This window comes from Leuresthes tenuis, unplaced genomic scaffold, assembly GCF_036924035.1.
Source record: "Leuresthes tenuis unplaced genomic scaffold, fLeuTen1.0.hap1 SCAF_18, whole genome shotgun sequence".
Lineage (NCBI taxonomy): Eukaryota > Metazoa > Chordata > Actinopteri > Atheriniformes > Atherinopsidae > Leuresthes > Leuresthes tenuis.
Window position 1 is genome coordinate 32,948,692 of NW_027325372.1, and position 25,133 is coordinate 32,973,824.

At 38.9% G+C, this 25,133-nt stretch overlaps 1 protein-coding gene across 1 annotated transcript in view; it reads right to left on the reverse strand.

Annotated features, from left to right (window-relative positions):
• The window catches only part of ppp1r11 (protein phosphatase 1, regulatory (inhibitor) subunit 11), a 38,977-nt gene that overhangs the window by 2,017 nt on the left and 11,827 nt on the right, over positions 1–25,133 (reverse strand). Inside the window, exon 2 of the mRNA XM_072370854.1 lies at positions 21,729–21,837. Within this exon, the coding sequence (XP_072226955.1) occupies positions 21,729–21,837 (109 nt within the window). The remainder of the gene's footprint in view (positions 1–21,728; positions 21,838–25,133) is intronic.

Here is a 25,133-nt window from a genome sequence, read left to right on the forward strand (position 1 = left end):
TGTAGGATTGTTTTACCTCAGTAGTGGGTAAGAGCAAAAAAACTACCAGATTCTTTAGGGATACTTTAAAAATTTTAAAGTAAAAAATTTTTCACAGCGGTTTATTTTCTTCTTGAAGGCTACATGCCAGTGTTCTGTCATTAATGTTAACTGCGGTTTATTTTCTGCTTGAAGGCTACATGCCAGTGTTCTGTCATTAATGTTAACAGCGGTTTATTTTCTGCTTGAAGGCTACATGCCAGTGTTCTTTCATTAATGTTAACAGCGGTTTATTTTCTGCTTGAAGGCTACATGCCAGTGTTCTGTCATTAATGTTAACAGCGGTTTATTTTTTACATGAAGGCTACATGCCAGTGTTCTTTCATTAATGTTAACAGAGGTTTATCTTCTGCTTGAAGGCTACATGCCAGTGTTCTGTCTTTAATGTTAACAGCGGTTTATTTTTTACTTGAAGGCTACATGCCAGTGTTCTTTCATTAATGTTAACAGCGGTTTATTTTCTGCTTGAAGGCTACATGCCAGTGTTCTTTCATTAATGTTAACAGCGGTTTATTTTCTGCTTGAAGGCTACATGCCAGTGTTCTTTCATTAATGTTAACAGCGGTTTATTTTCTGCTTGAAGGCTACATGCCAGTGTTCTGTCATTAATGTTAACAGCGGTTTATTTTCTGCTTGAAGGCTACATGCCAGTGTTCTGTCATTAATGTTAACAGCGGTTCATTTTCTGCTTGAAGGCTACATGCCAGTGTTCTGTCATTAATGTTAACAGCGGTTTATTTTTTACTTGAAGGCTACATGCCAGTGTTCTTTCATTAATGTTAACAGCGGTTTATCTTCTGCTTGAAGGCTACATGCCAGTGTTCTGTCATTAATGTTAACAGCGGTTTATTTTTTACTTGAAGGCTACATGCCAGTGTTCTGTCATTAATGTTAACAGCGGTTTATTTTCTGCTTGAAGGCTACATGCCAGTGTTCTTTCATTAATGTTAACAGCGGTTTATTTTCTGCTTGAAGGCTACATGCCAGTGTTCTTTCATTAATGTTAACAGCGGTTTATCTTCTGCTTGAAGGCTACATGCCAGTGTTCTGTCATTAATGTTAACAGCGGTTTATTTTTTACTTGAAGGCTACATGCCAGTGTTCTTTCATTAATGTTAACAGCGGTTTATTTTCTGCTTGAAGGCTACATGCCAGTGTTCTGTCATTAATGTTAACAGCGGTTTATTTTCTGCTTGAAGGCTACATGCCAGTGTTCTTTCATTAATGTTAACAGCGGTTTATTTTCTGCTTGAAGGCTACATGCCAGTGTTCTTTCATTAATGTTAACAGCGGTTTATTTTTTACTTGAAGGCTACATGCCAGTGTTCTGTCATTAATGTTAACAGCGGTTTATTTTTTACTTGAAGGCTACATGCCAGTGTTCTTTCATTAATGTTAACAGCGGTTCATTTTCTGCTTGAAGGCTACATGCCAGTGTTCTTTCATTAATGTTAACAGCGGTTTATTTTTTACTTGAAGGCTACATGCCAGTGTTCTGTCATTAATGTTAACAGCGGTTTATTTTTTACTTGAAGGCTACATGCCAGTGTTCTGTCATTAATGTTAACAGCGGTTTATTTTTTACTTGAAGGCTACATGCCAGTGTTCTGTCATTAATGTTAACAGCGGTTTATTTTCTGCTTGAAGGCTACATGCCAGTGTTCTTTCATTAATGTTAACAGCGGTTTATCTTCTGCTTGAAGGCTACATGCCAGTGTTCTTTCATTAATGTTAACAGCGGTTTATTTTCTGCTTGAAGGCTACATGCCAGTGTTCTGTCATTAATGTTAACAGCGGTTTATTTTCTGCTTGAAGGCTACATGCCAGTGTTCTGTCATTAATGTTAACAGCGGTTTATCTTCTGCTTGAAGGCTAAATGCCAGTGTTCTGTCATTAATGTTAACAGCGGTTTATTTTTTACTTGAAGGCTACATGCCAGTGTTCTGTCATTAATGTTAACAGCGGTTTATCTTCTGCTTGAAGGCTACATGCCAGTGTTCTTTCATTAATGTTAACAGCGGTTTATTTTCTGCTTGAAGGCTACATGCCAGTGTTCTGTCATTAATGTTAACTGCGGTTTATTTTCTGCTTGAAGGCTACATGCCAGTGTTCTGTCATTAATGTTAACAGCGGTTTATTTTCTGCTTGAAGGCTACATGCCAGTGTGCTGTCATTAATGTTAACAGCGGTTCATTTTCTGCTTGAAGGCTACATGCCAGTGTTCTGTCATTAATGTTAACAGCGGTTTATTTTCTGCTTGAAGGCTACATGCCAGTGTTCTGTCATTAATGTTAACAGCGGTTTATTTTCTGTTTGAAGGCTACATGCCAGTGTTCTTTCATTAATGTTAACAGCGGTTTATCTTCTGCTTGAAGGCTACATGCCAGTGTTCTGTCATTAATGTTAACAGCGGTTTATTTTTTACTTGAAGGCTACATGCCAGTGTTCTTTCATTAATGTTAACAGCGGTTTATTTTCTGCTTGAAGGCTACATGCCAGTGTTCTTTCATTAATGTTAACAGCGGTTTATTTTTTACTTGAAGGCTACATGCCAGTGTTCTGTCATTAATGTTAACAGCGGTTTATTTTTTACTTGAAGGCTACATGCCAGTGTTCTTTCATTAATGTTAACAGCGGTTCATTTTCTGCTTGAAGGCTACATGCCAGTGTTCTTTCATTAATGTTAACAGCGGTTTATTTTTTACTTGAAGGCTACATGCCATTAATGTTCATTAATGTTCTTTCATTAATGTTAACAGCGGTTTATTTTCTGCTTGAAGGCTACATGCCAGTGTTCTTTCATTAATGTTAACAGCGGTTTATTTTCTGCTTGAAGGCTACATGCCAGTGTTCTTTCATTAATGTTAACAGCGGTTCATTTTCTGCTTGAAGGCTACATGCCAGTGTTCTGTCATTAATGTTAACAGCGGTTTATTTTTTACTTGAAGGCTACATGCCAGTGTTCTTTCATTAATGTTAACAGCGGTTTATTTTCTGCTTGAAGGCTACATGCCAGTGTTCTTTCATTAATGTTAACAGCGGTTTATCTTCTGCTTGAAGGCTACATGCCAGTGTTCTTTCATTAATGTTAACAGCGGTTTATTTTTTACTTGAAGGCTACATGCCAGTGTTCTGTCATTAATGTTAACAGCGGTTTATTTTTTACTTGAAGGCTACATGCCAGTGTTCTGTCATTAATGTTAACAGCGGTTTATTTTCTGCTTGAAGGCTACATGCCAGTGTTCTGTCATTAATGTTAACAGCGGTTCATTTTCTGCTTGAAGGCTACATGCCAGTGTTCTGTCATTAATGTTAACAGCGGTTTATTTTTTACTTGAAGGCTACATGCCAGTGTTCTTTCATTAATGTTAACAGCGGTTTATCTTCTGCTTGAAGGCTACATGCCAGTGTTCTGTCATTAATGTTAACAGCGGTTTATTTTTTACTTGAAGGCTACATGCCAGTGTTCTTTCATTAATGTTAACAGCGGTTTATCTTCTGCTTGAAGGCTACATGCCAGTGTTCTGTCATTAATGTTAACAGCGGTTTATTTTTTACTTGAAGGCTACATGCCAGTGTTCTTTCATTAATGTTAACAGCGGTTTATTTTCTGCTTGAAGGCTACATGCCAGTGTTCTGTCATTAATGTTAACAGCGGTTTATTTTCTGCTTGAAGGCTACATGCCAGTGTTCTTTCATTAATGTTAACAGCGGTTTATTTTCTGCTTGAAGGCTACATGCCAGTGTTCTTTCATTAATGTTAACAGCGGTTTATTTTTTACTTGAAGGCTACATGCCAGTGTTCTGTCATTAATGTTAACAGCGGTTTATTTTTTACTTGAAGGCTACATGCCAGTGTTCTTTCATTAATGTTAACAGCGGTTCATTTTCTGCTTGAAGGCTACATGCCAGTGTTCTTTCATTAATGTTAACAGCGGTTTATTTTTTACTTGAAGGCTACATGCCAGTGTTCTGTCATTAATGTTAACAGCGGTTTATTTTTTACTTGAAGGCTACATGCCAGTGTTCTGTCATTAATGTTAACAGCGGTTTATTTTTTACTTGAAGGCTACATGCCAGTGTTCTGTCATTAATGTTAACAGCGGTTTATTTTCTGCTTGAAGGCTACATGCCAGTGTTCTTTCATTAATGTTAACAGCGGTTTATCTTCTGCTTGAAGGCTACATGCCAGTGTTCTTTCATTAATGTTAACAGCGGTTTATTTTCTGCTTGAAGGCTACATGCCAGTGTTCTGTCATTAATGTTAACAGCGGTTTATTTTCTGCTTGAAGGCTACATGCCAGTGTTCTGTCATTAATGTTAACAGCGGTTTATCTTCTGCTTGAAGGCTAAATGCCAGTGTTCTGTCATTAATGTTAACAGCGGTTTATTTTTTACTTGAAGGCTACATGCCAGTGTTCTGTCATTAATGTTAACAGCGGTTTATCTTCTGCTTGAAGGCTACATGCCAGTGTTCTTTCATTAATGTTAACAGCGGTTTATTTTCTGCTTGAAGGCTACATGCCAGTGTTCTGTCATTAATGTTAACTGCGGTTTATTTTCTGCTTGAAGGCTACATGCCAGTGTTCTGTCATTAATGTTAACAGCGGTTTATTTTCTGCTTGAAGGCTACATGCCAGTGTGCTGTCATTAATGTTAACAGCGGTTCATTTTCTGCTTGAAGGCTACATGCCAGTGTTCTGTCATTAATGTTAACAGCGGTTTATTTTCTGCTTGAAGGCTACATGCCAGTGTTCTGTCATTAATGTTAACAGCGGTTTATTTTCTGTTTGAAGGCTACATGCCAGTGTTCTTTCATTAATGTTAACAGCGGTTTATCTTCTGCTTGAAGGCTACATGCCAGTGTTCTGTCATTAATGTTAACAGCGGTTTATTTTTTACTTGAAGGCTACATGCCAGTGTTCTTTCATTAATGTTAACAGCGGTTTATTTTCTGCTTGAAGGCTACATGCCAGTGTTCTTTCATTAATGTTAACAGCGGTTTATTTTTTACTTGAAGGCTACATGCCAGTGTTCTGTCATTAATGTTAACAGCGGTTTATTTTTTACTTGAAGGCTACATGCCAGTGTTCTTTCATTAATGTTAACAGCGGTTCATTTTCTGCTTGAAGGCTACATGCCAGTGTTCTTTCATTAATGTTAACAGCGGTTTATTTTTTACTTGAAGGCTACATGCCATTAATGTTCATTAATGTTCTTTCATTAATGTTAACAGCGGTTTATTTTCTGCTTGAAGGCTACATGCCAGTGTTCTTTCATTAATGTTAACAGCGGTTTATTTTCTGCTTGAAGGCTACATGCCAGTGTTCTTTCATTAATGTTAACAGCGGTTCATTTTCTGCTTGAAGGCTACATGCCAGTGTTCTGTCATTAATGTTAACAGCGGTTAATTTTCTGCCTGAAGGCTATATGCCAGTGTTCTTTCATTAATGTTAACAGCGGTTTATCTTCTGCTTGAAGGCTACATGCCAGTGTTCTTTCATTAATGTTAACAGCGGTTTATTTTTTACTTGAAGGCTACATGCCAGTGTTCTGTCATTAATGTTAACAGCGGTTTATTTTTTACTTGAAGGCTACATGCCAGTGTTCTGTCATTAATGTTAACAGCAGTTTATTTTTTACTTGAAGGCTACATGCCAGTGTTCTTTCATTAATGTTAACAGCAGTTTATTTTCTGCTTGAAGGCTACATGCCAGTGTTCTGTCATTAATGTTAACAGCGGTTTATTTTCTGCTTGAAGGCTACATGCCAGTGTTCTGTCATTAATGTTAACAGCGGTTTATTTTCTGCCTGAAGGCTACATGCCAGTGTTCTTTCATTAATGTTAACAGCGGTTTATTTTCTGCTTGAAGGCTACATGCCAGTGTTCTTTCATTAATGTTAACAGCGGTTTATCTTCTGCTTGAAGGCTACATGCCAGTGTTCTTTCATTAATGTTAACAGCGGTTTATTTTCTGCTTGAAGGCTACATGCCAGTGTTCTGTCATTAATGTTAACAGCGGTTTATTTTCTGCTTGAAGGCTACATGCCAGTGTTCTTTCATTAATGTTAACAGCGGTTTATTTTCTGCCTGAAGGCTATATGCCAGTGTTCTTTCATTAATGTTAACAGCGGTTTATTTTCTGTTTGAAGGCTACATGCCAGTGTTCTGTCATTAATGATAACAGCGGTTTATTTTCTGCTTGAAGGCTACATGCCAGTGTTCTGTCATTAATGTTAACAGCAGTTTATTTTTTACTTGAAGGCTACATGCCAGTGTTCTTTCATTAATGTTAACAGCAGTTTATTTTCTGCTTGAAGGCTACATGCCAGTGTTCTGTCATTAATGTTAACAGCGGTTTATTTTCTGCTTGAAGGCTACATAACAGTGTTCTGTCATTAATGTTAACAGCGGTTTATTTTCTGCCTGAAGGCTACATGCCAGTGTTCTTTCATTAATGTTAACAGCGGTTTATTTTCTGCTTGAAGGCTACATGCCAGTGTTCTTTCATTAATGTTAACAGCGGTTTATCTTCTGCTTGAAGGCTACATGCCAGTGTTCTTTCATTAATGTTAACAGCGGTTTATTTTTTACTTGAAGGCTACATGCCAGTGTTCTGTCATTAATGTTAACAGCGGTTTATTTTCTGCTTGAAGGCTACATGCCAGTGTTCTTTCATTAATGTTAACAGCGGTTTATTTTTTACTTGAAGGCTACATGCCAGTGTTCTGTCATTAATGTTAACAGCGGTTTATTTTCTGCTTGAAGGCTACATGCCAGTGTTCTTTCATTAATGTTAACAGCGGTTTATTTTTTACTTGAAGGCTACATGCCAGTGTTCTGTCATTAATGTTAACAGCGGTTTATCTTCTGCTTGAAGGCTACATGCCAGTGTTCTGTCATTAATGTTAACAGCGGTTTATCTTCTGTTTGAAGGCTACATGCCAGTGTTCTTTCATTAATGTTAACAGCGGTTTATTTTCTGCTTGAAGGCTACATGCCAGTGTTCTGTCATTAATGTTAACAGCGGTTTATTTTCTGCTTGAAGGCTACATGCCAGTGTTCTTTCATTAATGTTAACAGCGGTTTATCTTCTGTTTGAAGGCTACATGCCAGTGTTCTTTCATTAATGTTAACAGCGGTTTATTTTCTGCTTGAAGGCTACATGCCAGTGTTCTTTCATTAATGTTAACAGCGGTTTATTTTCTGCTTGAAGGCTACATGCCAGTGTTCTTTCATTAATGTTAACAGCGGTTTATTTTCTGCTTGAAGGCTATATGCCAGTGTTCTGTAATTAATGTTAACAGCGGTTTATTTTCTGCTTGAAGGCTACATGCCAGTGTTCTTTCATTAATGTTAACAGCGGTTTATTTTCTGCTTGAAGGCTACATGCCAGTGTTCTGTCATTAATGTTAACAGCGGTTTATTTTTTACTTGAAGGCTACATGCCAGTGTTCTGTCATTAATGTTAACAGCGGTTTATTTTTTACTTGAAGGCTACATGCCAGTGTTCTGTCATTAATGTTAACAGCGGTTTATTTTCTGCTTGAAGGCTACATGCCAGTGTTCTTTCATTAATGTTAACAGCGGTTTATCTTCTGCTTGAAGGCTACATGCCAGTGTTCTTTCATTAATGTTAACAGCGGTTTATCTTCTGCTTGAAGGCTACATGCCAGTGTTCTTTCATTAATGTTAACAGCGGTTTATCTTCTGCTTGAAGGCTACATGCCAGTGTTCTTTCATTAATGTTAACAGCGGTTTATTTTCTGCTTGAAGGCTACATGCCAGTGTTCTGTCATTAATGTTAACAGCGGTTTATTTTCTGCTTGAAGGCTACATGCCAGTGTTCTGTCATTAATGTTAACAGCGGTTTATCTTCTGCTTGAAGGCTAAATGCCAGTGTTCTGTCATTAATGTTAACAGCGGTTTATTTTTTACTTGAAGGCTACATGCCAGTGTTCTGTCATTAATGTTAACAGCGGTTTATCTTCTGCTTGAAGGCTACATGCCAGTGTTCTTTCATTAATGTTAACAGCGGTTTATTTTCTGCTTGAAGGCTACAGCCAATGTGCTGTCATTAATGTTAACTGCGGTTTATTTTTTACTTGAAGGCTACATGCCAGTGTTCTGTCATTAATGTTAACAGCGGTTTATTTTCTGCTTGAAGGCTACATGCCAGTGTGCTGTCATTAATGTTAACAGCGGTTCATTTTCTGCTTGAAGGCTACATGCCAGTGTTCTGTCATTAATGTTAACAGCGGTTTATTTTCTGCTTGAAGGCTACATGCCAGTGTTCTGTCATTAATGTTAACAGCGGTTTATTTTCTGTTTGAAGGCTACATGCCAGTGTTCTTTCATTAATGTTAACAGCGGTTTATCTTCTGCTTGAAGGCTACATGCCAGTGTTCTGTCATTAATGTTAACAGCGGTTTATTTTTTACTTGAAGGCTACATGCCAGTGTTCTTTCATTAATGTTAACAGCGGTTTATTTTCTGCTTGAAGGCTACATGCCAGTGTTCTTTCATTAATGTTAACAGCGGTTTATTTTTTACTTGAAGGCTACATGCCAGTGTTCTGTCATTAATGTTAACAGCGGTTTATTTTTTACTTGAAGGCTACATGCCAGTGTTCTTTCATTAATGTTAACAGCGGTTCATTTTCTGCTTGAAGGCTACATGCCAGTGTTCTTTCATTAATGTTAACAGCGGTTTATTTTTTACTTGAAGGCTACATGCCATTAATGTTCATTAATGTTCTTTCATTAATGTTAACAGCGGTTTATTTTCTGCTTGAAGGCTACATGCCAGTGTTCTGTCATTAATGTTAACAGCGGTTTATTTTCTGCTTGAAGGCTACATGCCAGTGTTCTTTCATTAATGTTAACAGCGGTTTATTTTCTGCTTGAAGGCTACATGCCAGTGTTCTTTCATTAATGTTAACAGCGGTTTATTTTCTGCTTGAAGGCTACATGCCAGTGTTCTTTCATTAATGTTAACAGCGGTTCATTTTCTGCTTGAAGGCTACATGCCAGTGTTCTGTCATTAATGTTAACAGCGGTTAATTTTCTGCCTGAAGGCTATATGCCAGTGTTCTTTCATTAATGTTAACAGCGGTTTATCTTCTGCTTGAAGGCTACATGCCAGTGTTCTTTCATTAATGTTAACAGCGGTTTATTTTTTACTTGAAGGCTACATGCCAGTGTTCTGTCATTAATGTTAACAGCGGTTTATTTTTTACTTGAAGGCTACATGCCAGTGTTCTGTCATTAATGTTAACAGGAGTTTATTTTTTACTTGAAGGCTACATGCCAGTGTTCTTTCATTAATGTTAACAGCGGTTTATTTTCTGCTTGAAGGCTACATGCCAGTGTTCTGTCATTAATGTTAACAGCGGTTTATTTTCTGCTTGAAGGCTACATGCCAGTGTTCTGTCATTAATGTTAACAGCGGTTTATTTTCTGCCTGAAGGCTACATGCCAGTGTTCTTTCATTAATGTTAACAGCGGTTTATTTTCTGCTTGAAGGCTACATGCCAGTGTTCTTTCATTAATGTTAACAGCGGTTTATTTTCTGCTTGAAGGCTACATGCCAGTGTTCTGTCATTAATGTTAACAGCGGTTTATTTTCTGCTTGAAGGCTACATGCCAGTGTTCTGTCATTAATGTTAACAGCGGTTTATTTTCTGCCTGAAGGCTACATGCCAGTGTTCTGTCATTAATGTTAACAGCGGTTTATTTTCTGCTTGAAGGCTACATGCCAGTGTTCTTTCATTAATGTTAACAGCGGTTTATTTTCTGCCTGAAGGCTATATGCCAGTGTTCTTTCATTAATGTTAACAGCGGTTTATTTTCTGCCTGAAGGCTATATGCCAGTGTTCTTTCATTAATGTTAACAGCGGTTTATTTTCTGCTTGAAGGCTACATGCCAGTGTTCTGTCATTAATGATAACAGCGGTTTATTTTCTGCTTGAAGGCTACATGCCAGTGTTCTTTCATTAATGTTAACAGCGGTTTATTTTTTACTTGAAGGCTATATGCCAGTGTTCTGTCATTAATGTTAACAGCAGTTTATTTTTTACTTGAAGGCTACATGCCAGTGTTCTTTCATTAATGTTAACAGCAGTTTATTTTCTGCTTGAAGGCTACATGCCAGTGTTCTTTCATTAATGTTAACAGCGGTTTATTTTCTGCCTGAAGGCTATATGCCAGTGTTCTTTCATTAATGTTAACAGCGGTTTATTTTCTGCTTGAAGGCTACATGCCAGTGTTCTGTCATTAATGATAACAGCGGTTTATTTTCTGCTTGAAGGCTACATGCCAGTGTTCTTTCATTAATGTTAACAGCGGTTTATTTTTTACTTGAAGGCTATATGCCAGTGTTCTGTCATTAATGTTAACAGCAGTTTATTTTTTACTTGAAGGCTACATGCCAGTGTTCTTTCATTAATGTTAACAGCAGTTTATTTTCTGCTTGAAGGCTACATGCCAGTGTTCTGTCATTAATGTTAACAGCGGTTTATTTTCTGCTTGAAGGCTACATAACAGTGTTCTGTCATTAATGTTAACAGCGGTTTATTTTCTGCCTGAAGGCTACATGCCAGTGTTCTTTCATTAATGTTAACAGCGGTTTATTTTCTGCTTGAAGGCTACATGCCAGTGTTCTTTCATTAATGTTAACAGCGGTTTATCTTCTGCTTGAAGGCTACATGCCAGTGTTCTTTCATTAATGTTAACAGCGGTTTATTTTTTACTTGAAGGCTACATGCCAGTGTTCTGTCATTAATGTTAACAGCGGTTTATTTTCTGCTTGAAGGCTACATGCCAGTGTTCTTTCATTAATGTTAACAGCGGTTTATTTTTTACTTGAAGGCTACATGCCAGTGTTCTGTCATTAATGTTAACAGCGGTTTATTTTCTGCTTGAAGGCTACATGCCAGTGTTCTGTCATTAATGTTAACAGCGGTTTATTTTCTGCTTGAAGGCTACATGCCAGTGTTCTGTCATTAATGTTAACAGCGGTTTATTTTCTGCTTGAAGGCTACATGCCAGTGTTCTGTCATTAATGTTAACAGCGGTTTATTTTCTGCTTGAAGGCTACATGCCAGTGTTCTTTCATTAATGTTAACAGCAGTTTATTTTCTGCTTGAAGGCTACATGCCAGTGTTCTTTCATTAATGTTAACAGCGGTTTATTTTTTACTTGAAGGCTACATGCCAGTGTTCTGTCATTAATGTTAACAGCGGTTTATCTTCTGCTTGAAGGCTACATGCCAGTGTTCTGTCATTAATGTTAACAGCGGTTTATCTTCTGTTTGAAGGCTACATGCCAGTGTTCTTTCATTAATGTTAACAGCGGTTTATTTTCTGCTTGAAGGCTACATGCCAGTGTTCTGTCATTAATGTTAACAGCGGTTTATTTTCTGCTTGAAGGCTACATGCCAGTGTTCTTTCATTAATGTTAACAGCGGTTTATCTTCTGTTTGAAGGCTACATGCCAGTGTTCTTTCATTAATGTTAACAGCGGTTTATTTTCTGCTTGAAGGCTACATGCCAGTGTTCTTTCATTAATGTTAACAGCGGTTTATTTTCTGCTTGAAGGCTACATGCCAGTGTTCTGTAATTAATGTTAACAGCGGTTTATTTTCTGCTTTAAGGCTACATGCCAGTGTTCTTTCATTAATGTTAACAGCGGTTTATTTTCTGCTTGAAGGCTACATGCCAGTGTTCTTTCATTAATGTTAACAGCGGTTTATTTTCTGCTTGAAGGCTACATGCCAGTGTTCTTTCATTAATGTTAACAGCGGTTTATTTTCTGCTTGAAGGCTACATGCCAGTGTTCTTTCATTAATGTTAACAGCGGTTTATCTTCTGCTTGAAGGCTACATGCCAGTGTTCTTTCATTAATGTTAACAGCGGTTTATTTTCTGCTTGAAGGCTACATGCCAGTGTTCTTTCATTAATGTTAACAGCGGTTTATTTTCTGCTTGAAGGCTACATGCCAGTGTTCTTTCATTAATGTTAACAGCGGTTTATTTTTTACTTGAAGGCTACATGCCAGTGTTCTTTCATTAATGTTAACAGCGGTTCATTTTCTGCTTGAAGGCTACATGCCAGTGTTCTGTCATTAATGTTAACAGCGGTTTATTTTCTGCCTGAAGGCTACATGCCAGTGTTCTTTCATTAATGTTAACAGCGGTTTATTTTCTGCTTGAAGGCTACATGCCAGTATTCTTTCATTAATGTTAACAGCGGTTTATTTTCTGCTTGAAGGCTACATGCCATTAATGTTCATTAATGTTCTTTCATTAATGTTAACAGCGGTTTATTTTCTGCTTGAAGGCTACATGCCAGTGTTCTTTCATTAATGTTAACAGCGGTTTATTTTCTGCTTGAAGGCTACATGCCAGTGTTCTTTCATTAATGTTAACAGCGGTTTATTTTCTGCTTGAAGGCTACATGCCAGTGTTCTGTCATTAATGTTAACAGCGGTTTATTTTCTGCTTGAAGGCTACATGCCAGTGTTCTGTCATTAATGTTAACAGCGGTTTATCTTATGCTTGAAGGCTACATGCCAGTGTTCTTTCATTAATGTTAACAGCGGTTTATTTTCTGCTTGAAGGCTACATGCCAGTGTTCTGTCATTAATGTTAACAGCGGTTTATTTTCTGCTTGAAGGCTACATGCCAGTGTTCTTTCATTAATGTTAACAGCGGTTTATCTTCTGCTTGAAGGCTACATGCCAGTGTTCTTTCATTAATGTTAACAGCGGATTATCTTCTGCTTGAAGGCTACATGCCAGTGTTCTGTCATTAATGTTAACAGCGGTTTATTTTTTACTTGAAGGCTACATGCCAGTGTTCTTTCATTAATGTTAACAGCGGTTTATTTTCTGCTTGAAGGCTACATGCCAGTGTTCTGTCATTAATGTTAACAGCGGTTTATTTTCTGCTTGAAGGCTACATGCCAGTGTTCTTTCATTAATGTTAACAGCGGTTTATCTTCTGCTTGAAGGCTACATGCCAGTGTTCTTTCATTAATGTTAACAGCGGATTATCTTCTGCTTGAAGGCTACATGCCAGTGTTCTGTCATTAATGTTAACAGCGGTTTATTTTTTACTTGAAGGCTACATGCCAGTGTTCTGTCATTAATGTTAACAGCGGTTTATTTTCTGCTTGAAGGCTACATGCCAGTGTTCTTTCATTAATGTTAACAGCGGTTTATCTTCTGCTTGAAGGCTACATGCCAGTGTTCTGTCATTAATGTTAACAGCGGTTTATTTTTTACTTGAAGGCTACATGCCAGTGTTCTGTCATTAATGTTAACAGCGGTTTATCTTCTGCTTGAAGGCTACATGCCAGTGTTCTTTCATTAATGTTAACAGCGGTTTATTTTCTGCTTGAAGGCTACATGCCAGTGTTCTGTCATTAATGTTAACAGCGGTTTATTTTCTGCTTGAAGGCTACATGCCAGTGTTCTGTCATTAATGTTAACAGCGGTTTATTTTTTACATGAAGGCTACATGCCAGTGTTCTTTCATTAATGTTAACAGCGGTTTATTTTCTGCTTGAAGGCTACATGCCAGTGTTCTGTCATTAATGTTAACAGCGGTTTATTTTCTGCTTGAAGGCTACATGCCAGTGTTCTTTCATTAATGTTAACAGCGGTTTATCTTATGCTTGAAGGCTACATGCCAATGTTCTGTCATTAATGTTAACAGCGGTTTATTTTCTGCTTGAAGGCTACATGCCAGTGTTCTTTCATTAATGTTAACAGCGGTTTATTTTCTGCTTGAAGGCTACATGCCAGTGTTCTGTCATTAATGTTAACAGCGGTTTATTTTCTGCTTGAAGGCTACATGCCAGTGTTCTTTCATTAATGTTAACAGCGGTTTATTTTCTGCTTGAAGGCTACATGCCAGTGTTCTGTCATTAATGTTAACAGCGGTTTATCTTCTGCTTGAAGGCTACATGCCAGTGTTCTTTCATTAATGTTAACAGCGGTTTATTTTCTGCTTGAAGGCTACATGCCAGTGTTCTTTCATTAATGTTAACAGCGGTTTATTTTCTGCTTGAAGGCTACATGCCAGTGTTCTGTAATTAATGTTAACAGCGGTTTATTTTCTGCTTGAAGGCTACATGCCAGTGTTCTTTCATTAATGTTAACAGCGGTTTATTTTCTGCTTGAAGGCTACATGCCAGTGTTCTTTCATTAATGTTAACAGCGGTTTATTTTCTGCTTGAAGGCTACATGCCAGTGTTCTTTCATTAATGTTAACAGCGGTTTATCTTCTGCTTGAAGGCTACATGCCAGTGTTCTTTCATTAATGTTAACAGCGGTTTATTTTCTGCTTGAAGGCTACATGCCAGTGTTCTGTCATTAATGTTAACAGCGGTTTATTTTCTGCTTGAAGGCTACATGCCAGTGTTCTGTCATTAATGTTAACAGCGGTTTATTTTCTGCTTGAAGGCTACATGCCAGTGTTCTGTCATTAATGTTAACAGCGGTTTATCTTATGCTTGAAGGCTACATGCCAGTGTTCTTTCATTAATGTTAACAGCGGTTTATCTTCTGCTTGAAGGCTACATGCCAGTGTTCTGTCATTAATGTTAACAGCGGTTTATTTTTTACTTGAAGGCTACATGCCAGTGTTCTGTCATTAATGTTAACAGCGGTTTATTTTCTGTTTGAAGGCTACATGCCAGTGTTCTTTCATTAATGTTAACAGCGGTTTATCTTCTGCTTGAAGGCTACATGCCAGTGTTCTTTCATTAATGTTAACAGCGGTTTATTTTCTGCTTGAAGGCTACATGCCAGTGTTCTGTCATTAATGTTAACAGCGGTTTATTTTCTGCTTGAAGGCTACATGCCAGTGTTCTTTCATTAATGTTAACAGCGGTTTATTTTCTGCCTGAAGGCTATATGCCAGTGTTCTTTCATTAATGTTAACAGCGGTTTATCTTCTGCTTGAAGGCTACATGCCAGTGTTCTTTCATTAATGTTAACAGCGGTTTATTTTTTACTTGAAGGCTACATGCCAGTGTTCTTTCATTAATGTTAACAGCGGTTTATTTTCTGCTTGAAGGCTACATGCCAGTGTTCTGTCATTAATGATAACAGCGGTTTATTTTCTGCTTGAAGGCTACATGCCAGTGTTCTTTCATTAATGTTAACAGCGGTTTATTTTTTACTTGAAGGCTACATGCCAGTGTTCTGTCATTAATGTTAACAGCGGTTTATTTTCTGCTTGAAGGCTACATGCCAGTGTTCTTTCATTAATGTTAACAGCGGTTTATTTTCTGCTTGAAGGCTACATGCCAGTGTTCTGTCATTAATGTTAACAGCGGTTTATTTTTTACATGAAGGCTACATGCCAGTGTTCTTTCATTAATGTTAACAGCGGTTTATTTTCTGCTTGAAGGCTACATGCCAGTGTTCTGTCATTAATGTTAACAGCGGTTTATTTTTTACATGAAGGCTACATGCCAGTGTTCTTTCATTAATGTTAACAGCGGTTTATTTTCTGCTTGAAGGCTACATGCCAGTGTTCTGTCATTAATGTTAACAGCGGTTTATTTTCTGCTTGAAGGCTACATGCCAGTGTTCTTTCATTAATGTTAACAGCGGTTTATTTTCTGCTTGAAGGCTACATGCCAGTGTTCTGTCATTAATGTTAACAGCGGTTTATTTTCTGCTTGAAGGCTACATGCCAGTGTTCTTTCATTAATGTTAACAGCGGTTTATTTTCTGCTTGAAGGCTACATGCCAGTGTTCTGTCATTAATGTTAACAGCGGTTTATTTTTTACATGAAGGCTACATGCCAGTGTTCTTTCATTAATGTTAACAGGGGTTTATTTTCTGCTTGAAGGCTACATGCCAGTGTTCTGTCATTAATGTTAACAGCGGTTTATTTTCTGCTTGAAGGCTACATGCCAGTGTTCTGTCATTAATGTTAACAGCGGTTTATTTTCTGCTTGAAGGCTACATGCCAGTGTTCTTTCATTAATGTTAACAGCGGTTTATTTTCTGCTTGAAGGCTACATGCCAGTGTTCTGTCATTAATGTTAACAGCGGTTTATTTTTTACATGAAGGCTACATGCCAGTGTTCTGTCAATAATGTTAACAGCGGTTTATCTTCTGCTTGAAGGCTACATGCCAGTGTTCTTTCATTAATGTTAACAGCGGTTTATTTTCTGCTTGAAGGCTACATGCCAGTGTTCTGTCATTAATGTTAACAGCGGTTTATTTTCTGCTTGAAGGCTACATGCCAGTGTTCTTTCATTAATGTTAACAGGGGTTTATTTTCTGCTTGAAGGCTACATGCCAGTGTTCTGTCATTAATGTTAACAGCGGTTTATTTTCTGCTTGAAGGCTACATGCCAGTGTTCTTTCATTAATGTTAACAGCGGTTTATCTTCTGCTTGAAGGCTACATGCCAGTGTTCTGTCATTAATGTTAACAGCGGTTTATTTTCTGCTTGAAGGCTACATGCCAGTGTTCTTTCATTAATGTTAACAGCGGTTTATTTTCTGCTTGTAGGCTACATGCCAGTGTTCTGTCATTAATGTTAACAGCGGTTTATTTTCTGCTTGAAGGCTACATGCCAGTGTTCTTTAATTAATGTTAACAGCGGTTTATTTTCTGCTTGAAGGCTACATGCCAGTGTTCTGTCATTAATGTTAACAGCGGTTTATCTTCTGCTTGAAGGCTACATGCCAGTGTTCTTTCATTAATGTTAACAGCGGTTTATTTTCTGCTTGAAGGCTACATGCCAGTGTTCTGTCATTAATGTTAACAGCGGTTTATCTTCTGCTTGAAGGCTACATGCCAGTGTTCTTTCATTAATGTTAACAGCGGTTTATTTTCTGCTTGAAGGCTACATGCTAGTGTTCTGTCATTAATGTTAACAGCGGTTTATTTTCTGCTTGAAGGCTACATGCCAGTGTTCTGTCATTAATGTTAACAGCGGTTTATCTTCTGCTTGAAGGCTACATGCCAGTGTTCTTTCATTAATGTTAACAGCGGTTTATTTTCTGCTTGAAGGCTACATGCCAGTGTTCTTTCATTAATGTTAACAGCGGTTTATTTTCTGCTTGAAGGCTACATGCCAGTGTTCTTTCATTAATGTTAACAGCGGTTTATTTTCTGCTTGAAGGCTACATGCCAGTGTTCTGTCATTAATGTTAACAGCGGTTTATTTTTTACTTGAAGGCTACATGCCAGTGTTCTTTCATTAATGTTAACTGCGGTTTATTTTCTGCTTGAAGGCTACATGCCAGTGTTCTGTCATTAATGTTAACAGCGGTTTATTTTCTGCTTGAAGGCTACATGCCAGTGTTCTTTCATTAATGTTAACAGCGGTTTATTTTCTGCTTGAAGGCTACATGCCAGTGTTCTGTCATTAATGTTAACAGCGGTTTATTTTCTGCTTGAAGGCTACATGCCAGTGTTCTTTCATTAATGTTAACAGCGGTTTATCTTCTGCTTGAAGGCTACATGCCAGTGTTCTTTCATTAATGTTAACAGCGGTTTATTTTTTACTTGAAGGCTACATGCCAGTGTTCTGTCATTAATGTTAACAGCGGTTTATCTTCTGCTTGAAGGCTACATGCCAGTGTTCTTTTTTTGTAATGTTAATGGTGTATTCTTTTTATTCATTACGTGGAGCCAACGCCAGCGCCACTGTTGTTTTTTTGTAATGTTCAAATGTTTTTAATAAATGAGTATGTTGAAGAACATGGAATTTATTGTTTTGTTTTTGTTTTTTACCGTAGTATCAAATTGGCTATCAAGAATCGTGGAATCTCACTGGTATTGGTATTGACTACCAAATGTCTGGTATCGTGACATCCCTATCTGGTGTGTTAGGTGAAACACTGATGCCTCTGCTGGATCAAAGATCAATCGCATTCTCACTCCTTCTCCACAGTAAAAACACAGCTTTGTGTTGCGATTGTGAATAACTGCTCCAGATCCTCTAAATCAATCATGTTGAAAAGTGTGAACAAAGAAAGAATCTTGCTTGGACCACTGGTGTGGTAATACATGAACCAGGTATTTTTCATGGTATAAACTGGTTGGTGTCACTGTATGCATGTTTATAATTGATCTAGTCTAGCTTTGCAGTTCCACATGTTTAAGAGAGGAAATATCAGTCCTTTAAACATATACTCTGATATGAAACCACTGTGTCAGAAACCAGATGCTTTAGTATTTACGTTACTGTATTCATTTCAGCTGGTCTCTGAGCATGTAGGATGTACAGTTAGTTATGATTCTTTAGTTCAGTTTATGCTACACACATGAATGCTCATCTTTTAAATGCTTCATTTCTAAGGTCCATTTTCTGTTCAGTCTGGTGTTGTTTAAATCCACCACATCCATAAACATATCTTCAGATGAAGTGTGAATGGAAGAGTAGAGTAGCATGAGAAATAGAATAGAATGGAAAAATATTTATTCTCATAACATGTATTCATTTATCTTATAAGCAGAGAGGGTCGTTACAGTCACATGTGTCACTGAACCCCCTGACCAATGAGCATGTTGTTGGAGTCATTATCACCTCTGAAGTGTCCACCTTTCTACCTTACAATGCTGCATTGTAGGTGCTGGGAAGGTGATACCTGAGGCCACCTCCTCTGTTCAAAGATGGTTTTTCCAGTTTAACATAGATGGCTTCCTCTCTCAAAGAATCTGTCTTCTCTATACAGAACGTGGACATTACTGTCCTCAGAGTCCCTTTTTCTTCAGATGTAGGTGCACTGCTGAGTCTGGACCTGAAGAGGTGGCTCTCCTATGTTGTGCCATGCGCTTGTGGAACTGTTGTTCGGTCTCTCCTATATAGAGGTCCGCACACTCCTCGCTGCACTGTACTGCATACACGACACCACTCAGTTTGTGTTTGGGTGAAGCAGTCTCTGTCTGATGGTGTTCTTGGGTTTGAAGTGCACTGGACTGTCATGTTTGGATCATTCTAAGTTTCTGTGAGACTTCTGCCACATATGGAATTACAGTATGTTTGCATTTCTTCTTCTTAGCTTCTCTATCAGTGTGGTTTGGTCCATTTGTCTTTGGTGAGTTAACAAAGGGGTATTCACAGGTTTACAGAGCTTTCTTGACGTGTCAATTTTCCTTTTTGTTTTCCATCAGCCTTAGAAGGTCCGCCCTCAGCCCGGTGGTGTTGACAGCCTCTTTGTGTTCTAGTGGATGATGTGAGTGGAAAAGAAGGTGCTGGTCAGTATGTGTGGGTTTCCTTTAATCTCCGTGTTAAGACTTCTGTCCTCTTCAATGTGCACAGCATAGTCCAGAAAGGGCAGCTTGTGGTCTTTTGCAGCTTCCCTTGTGAACTTGATGTTGCTGTCCACCAAGTTGATGTACTCCATGAAAGCCTCCACAGCTTGAGTTTTAATCTTGACCCAGGTGTCGTCCACATATCTGAACTAGTGGCTTGGTGTTGTTCCTTTGTATGAGCTCAGTGCTTTGCTTTCCACTTCCTCCATATAAAGATTAGCCACAATGGGGGACACTTGAGATCCCATGGCAGAGCCGTACTTCTGTCTGTAGAAACAGTCATTATATTTTAAATAGGTGGTGGAGAGGCAGAGGTTCAACAGGACACGGATCTGATCAGAAGTGAAGTTGGATCTGTCGTTCAGTGAGTCATTTTATTCCAGCCGTTCCCTGACAGTCTCCACTGCTGCTGAAATTGGTATGCAGGTAAAAAGTGAGATCACATCAAAGGACAGAATGGTTTAATTTAGGGACAGTTTCAGATGTTGGATCTTCTTCGCAAAGTCTGTGGGGTTCTGTACATGATGCAGAGTGTTTCCTACCAGGGTTGCTAAGATAGAGGCACTGTGTTTAGCAGTGTTATAGGTGACCGACTTAATGCTTAATGCTTAATGACTTAATGGGTCTGAGTGGGACTCCCTCTTTGTGTATTTTGGAAAGTCCATAGATACACGGTGTGGTGTCCCCAGGGTCAAGTCTGTGGTAGAAAGAGCGGTCAATAACTTTGTCCTTTTCCAGGTCTTGAATGTAATCTGTGACTTTCTTCTTAGAGTTGTTTCTAGGGTGACTCTTCAGGGCTTCGTAGGTGGTGTTATCACTCAACCACAGTACATCTTCCTTCGTCTGCTGGCAGAATGGTGATGTTTTGGTCTCTACTGAGGGGTGTTACTGCCTTCCTTTCCTGTGGTGTGAGGTTCGCGGGAGGAGTTTTAGTGCTGGAGAAGGTTACTGTTACCTTTATACGTGGCCTTTCTGCTTCTGTTAAAATTTTCATTTCTCCACAACAACTGCCAGTGATGGACCTCATCACAGCTGCTAAATCTGTAATAAAGAGTAACAAAATCTAAACAAAATGTATCACCTTCCCAGCACCTACAATGCAGCATTGTAAGGTAGAAAGGTGGACACTTCAGAGGTGCTAATGACTCCAACAACATGCTCATTGGTCAGGGGGTTCAGTGACACATGTGACTGTAACGACCCTCTCTGCTTATAAGCTGACACTCCCCACCATCTAGTTCAGAACTGAAGAAGCCTTTAAGATGAGAGGTGAAACGTCTTCAAGATCCAAGAACAAGTTCAGTTGCCCTTGTTCAAGCTCTTATTCAGCAGATGAATCAGAAATGGTGTTTTTTGTTTTTATCTTATTGGCTGTTGCATTTTTTTGTATGAAAAGTGCTTTAGAAATAAAGATTGGTTGATTGATTTTCTTCCTGCATTGACCAAATCACTTGAGATGTGGAATGAACAGGCTTCTCTCTGTTACAACACCTAGGAGAGTCTTCACACTAGTGTCTGCACTTTAAACGTCAAAGTAGCGATTCATTTCTGTTCGAGTAACATGAACTGTCTGACATGTTATGTTTTGAACTGGCAATGACTTCAGGATCTGATGGGCTACAAAATTGTCAGACCGCGGTGAAAGTGTGGGGTTTGTCTTATTTTGTTGGGTTTCTTTGTCTTGTCATTTCCTGTTTTTATTTTCAAAGAATAACTCTCCATGTGTCACCGGTCTGATTGTCTTCCCTGATTCCCAACTGTCTCCACCTGTTCCCTTTTCCCTCCATGTGTACTTATAGTTTGTGTCTCCCTTTGTCCTGTGCCAGTGTGTTCGTTTCTGCCCTTGTGTCTGTACGTTCACTCTAGCCTCACCGTAGTTACCAAGCCATAGTGTTCTGCTCAATTGTATTCCTCCAAGAGAGTGATTTTCATTTTGTATCAGTTTTGTGTCATAGATTTAGTTTAATTGTTAAAGTTTGCATAGTGTTTTGTTTCCTCCGTAAGGAGTGATTTTGGTTTTGATAATCTTTTCATAGTGCCTCCGGTTTTTAAGGAGTGTTCTTGTTTTTGTGACGTTGCCTCTGTCGAAAGAGTGCGTCCCATTATTTTGGATAAAGTTAAGTCTTTTGTTTTCCTCCTAGAGTGGAGTGACCTTTTGTTTGATCATTGTGTGATCAAGTGTGTTCTAGATCATTTTGATAGCACATATTTATTTCTCGACCTTGGAGCTCTATAGTCTCGATAATAAAGACTATTATACCCTGCATCTGTGTCCTGTGTTCTGCCTGGTTGTGACAAAAATCTTAAAAAGGAAAAACAGATATGAGCCTGGGTGTGGGTGAAGCTGCTGGTGGTTTCACAGACTGTTAACATTTGTGTGTGTGTTGATGAACTCACACTTCGAGGACCTTCTTCCCAGGTGCTCATTGTCCACAGTGTCACTGGACCACTCCACCTTCTTCTCAGTCTTCCTCTTCCTCAGCTTGATTGTCAGGCTTCGTCCCTCCTGGAAGAAATTAGATGAGAGACTGAGTATCAAATATAAAACATGTCAGCAATAATGTCCTGGGTCCAAGTTAAGCTAAAGCTGACTCTGGGACAACATTTTTAAATAATTTGAAACTGTTAAAAACAAATTTAAACTAAGACACTTCCATAATACACATGTAAAAACAAATATCAGCAGAATGCAAAGATGCTGCTGACTTTGCATTTCCCCCACTTGGATGAAAGAAGTATTTTTTATTCTGTTCCAAGATGGTTTCTAAACTGTACGCATGCCACTGAGCAGCAGTGCTAATGCTTCAGCGGAGAGAATTCTTATACGTTTCTTTGTCATACCATAAATGAAAAATAACAGATTGGAATGAAACAACCACGTTGGAGACTGCAGACAGTCATATTTTTTGGTCTTGTGTTAAACTGCAACCTTTCTGGGACAGCATTGTCATCCTAAACTTAGAGTCCCACCACGCCAAACTCTGGTCAGAAAGTGGGATATTTCACACCTACAAATATCGTTTATCTTTGGAGCCAAAGATGAACGATTGAAAGTCACCACAGAGCTTCAATCTATAAATCTAAAAACTACCAACCAGGCCAGAAATCTGGGTGTACTGATGGACTCAGACCAAAATTTGGACAAACACATTAAGGCAATAACAAAGTCAGCCTACTATCACCTTAAGAATATATAAAGGTTAAAAGATCTGATGTCTCAGCTGGACCTGTAAAAACTAGTCCATGCATTCATCTTTAGTAGGCTTGATTATTGTAACAGCATCTTTACAGGTCTGCCTAAAAAATCAGTTAGACAACTGCAGCTCATCCAGAACTCAGCTGCTCGAGTCCTCACTAAGACCAAAAAAGTGGAGCACATCAGTCCAGATCTGAAGTCTTTACACTGGCTGCCTGTTCATCAGAGGATATACTTTAAAGTTCTGATGCTGGTCTACAAAGCTCTGAATGGTCAAGGACCAAAATACATCAGTGACCTCCTGACCCACTATGAACCTTCCAGACCCCTCAGGTCATCTGGATCCGGTTTTTTATCAGTTCCCAGAGTCAGAACCAGACATGGAGAAGCTGCATTCAGCTTCTATGCTCCACATGTCTGGAACAAACTCCCAGAAAGCCTCAGATCAGCTGAAACACTCAGTGTATTTAAGTCCAGGTTGAAGAAACATCTATTTTCAGCTGCATTTGAATAAGCTTGAGTTTCAAAACGGAATCATGTTTTAACTATTGATTTTATCTTTCATATATATAATTTTTTCTGATTTTATCTATTGTTCTTATTTCCTTCTTTTGTTTAAATTTTAAATCATGCTTTTTATTTCTTCTGTTTTAATGTCTCTGTGAAGCACTTTGAATCACCTTGTTGTTGTGCTATACAGATAAACTTGCCTTGCCTTGCCTTACAAGACTTTTCATCACATGAAACATCATCAGATCCTCAACAGACCACACCTCAAAATGTTCACTTTATTGAGGACTTGCACACAAACACATCACCTGTGGAGTGGATAGAAGCAGGTAGGCACCAAACTCACAGGTGAGCGCAGGCACAGGCAATCCAAATAAACATGTAAGAACAAATCCAAAACGTAAAGCGAAATCCAAGACGTGATTGCAAAAACACAAGACAATGGTTTAACCTAGAACACCAAAATAACCGCTGATAATGTGGACTATCTGGCAAAGAATGGGGAGGAAACCCAAGTATTTATACATGGAAGATAATTAAGAGACAATGGAAAACTGGATCATGTTCTGATCGTGTTCTGATCGTGTTCTGATCATGTTCTGATCGTGTTCTGAACGTGTTCTGATCATGTCCTGATCCTGTTCTGACCGTGTTCTGACCGTGTTCTGAACGTGTTCTGATCATGTCCTGATCGTGTTCTGATCGTGTTCTGAACGTGTTCTGATCGGGTCCTCATCATGTCCTGACCGTGTTCTGAACGTGTTCTGATCATGTCCTGATCGTGTTCTGATCATGTTCTGATCCTGTTCTGACCGTGTTCTGACCGTGTTCTGATCGTGTTCTGATCGTGTTCTGATCATGTTCTGACCGTGTTCTGACCGTGTTCTGATCGTGTTCTGATCATGTTCTGACCGTGTTCTGAACGTGTTCTGATCATGTCCTGATCGTGTTCTGATCATGTTCTGATCGGGTCCTGATCGTGTTCTGATCCTGTTCTGACCGTGTTCTGACCGTGTTCTGACCGTGTTCTGATCGTGTTCTGAACGTGTTCTGATCATGTTCTGACCGGGTCCTGACCGTGTCCTGATTGTATCCTGATGTCCTGACCGTGTCCTGATTGTATCCTGATGTCCTGACCGTGTCCTGCTCATGTTCTGATCGGGTCCTGACCGTGTCCTGATTGTATCCTGATGTCCTGACCGTGTCCTGATCATGTTCTGATCGGGTCCTGATCATGTCCTGATCGGGTCCTGATCATGTTCTGATCGGGTCCTGATCATGTCCTGATCGGGTCCTGACCGTGTCCTGATTGTATCCTGATGTCCTGACCGTGTTCTGATCATTTTTCAACCCAACAACTTGATCCACTCCTCTCTTTAAATCCATCTCAATATTCCACAGTTTGCTGCCATACAGGCTCATTCCCATCATGTGATTTGAACTGGGAGTAACAGATGATACAGGAGCACAGAAATAAAAGAAGTAGAACAACAATGGTAACAACAGAGAATGTCTACCTTCATTTCATTTGTAAAAACTGAAAGTGTAAAGCACTCAGTTTCACTTGCGTGCTGTGAGCGAAATGTGTTTGTCAGGCTCAGCGATCAGACATTTCAGTCAAGGAACTGATTACTGTCCAGTGCTTGTAATTAGGGAGAGGAGTGCAGTGCTTAAACAGAGCATGCAGGTGTTACCAAGCCATCATAGGTAAGAGAGGCTAGCTGCAGCTGAAGCAAGTCACGCTTCTGTTCAAAAGTCAAACTAGCATCACTAGAAACAACAGCTTCCGACACTGGACCGGCAGCCTGCAATTTACCAGGTTTGATAACCTCCGATTCAGTCAGATTAGCCTTGATGATAGCTTTGATACTGTCCTTAGACCGCCTATCACTGACCTCCAAATCAAAATGATGAGCAATCCTCAGCAACTGATTGCATGTGCAGAGCTCCAGTCCCTCCTCGGACGGATCACTCAAAAACTCCTCCACACTAGCCATGCCAACTATCACACACATACCTGTCAAAAAAACCCAGACTACACCAACCAATGCAATCAAACCAGATTACAGTAGCCTACTTACCTGAGCTCACGCGGT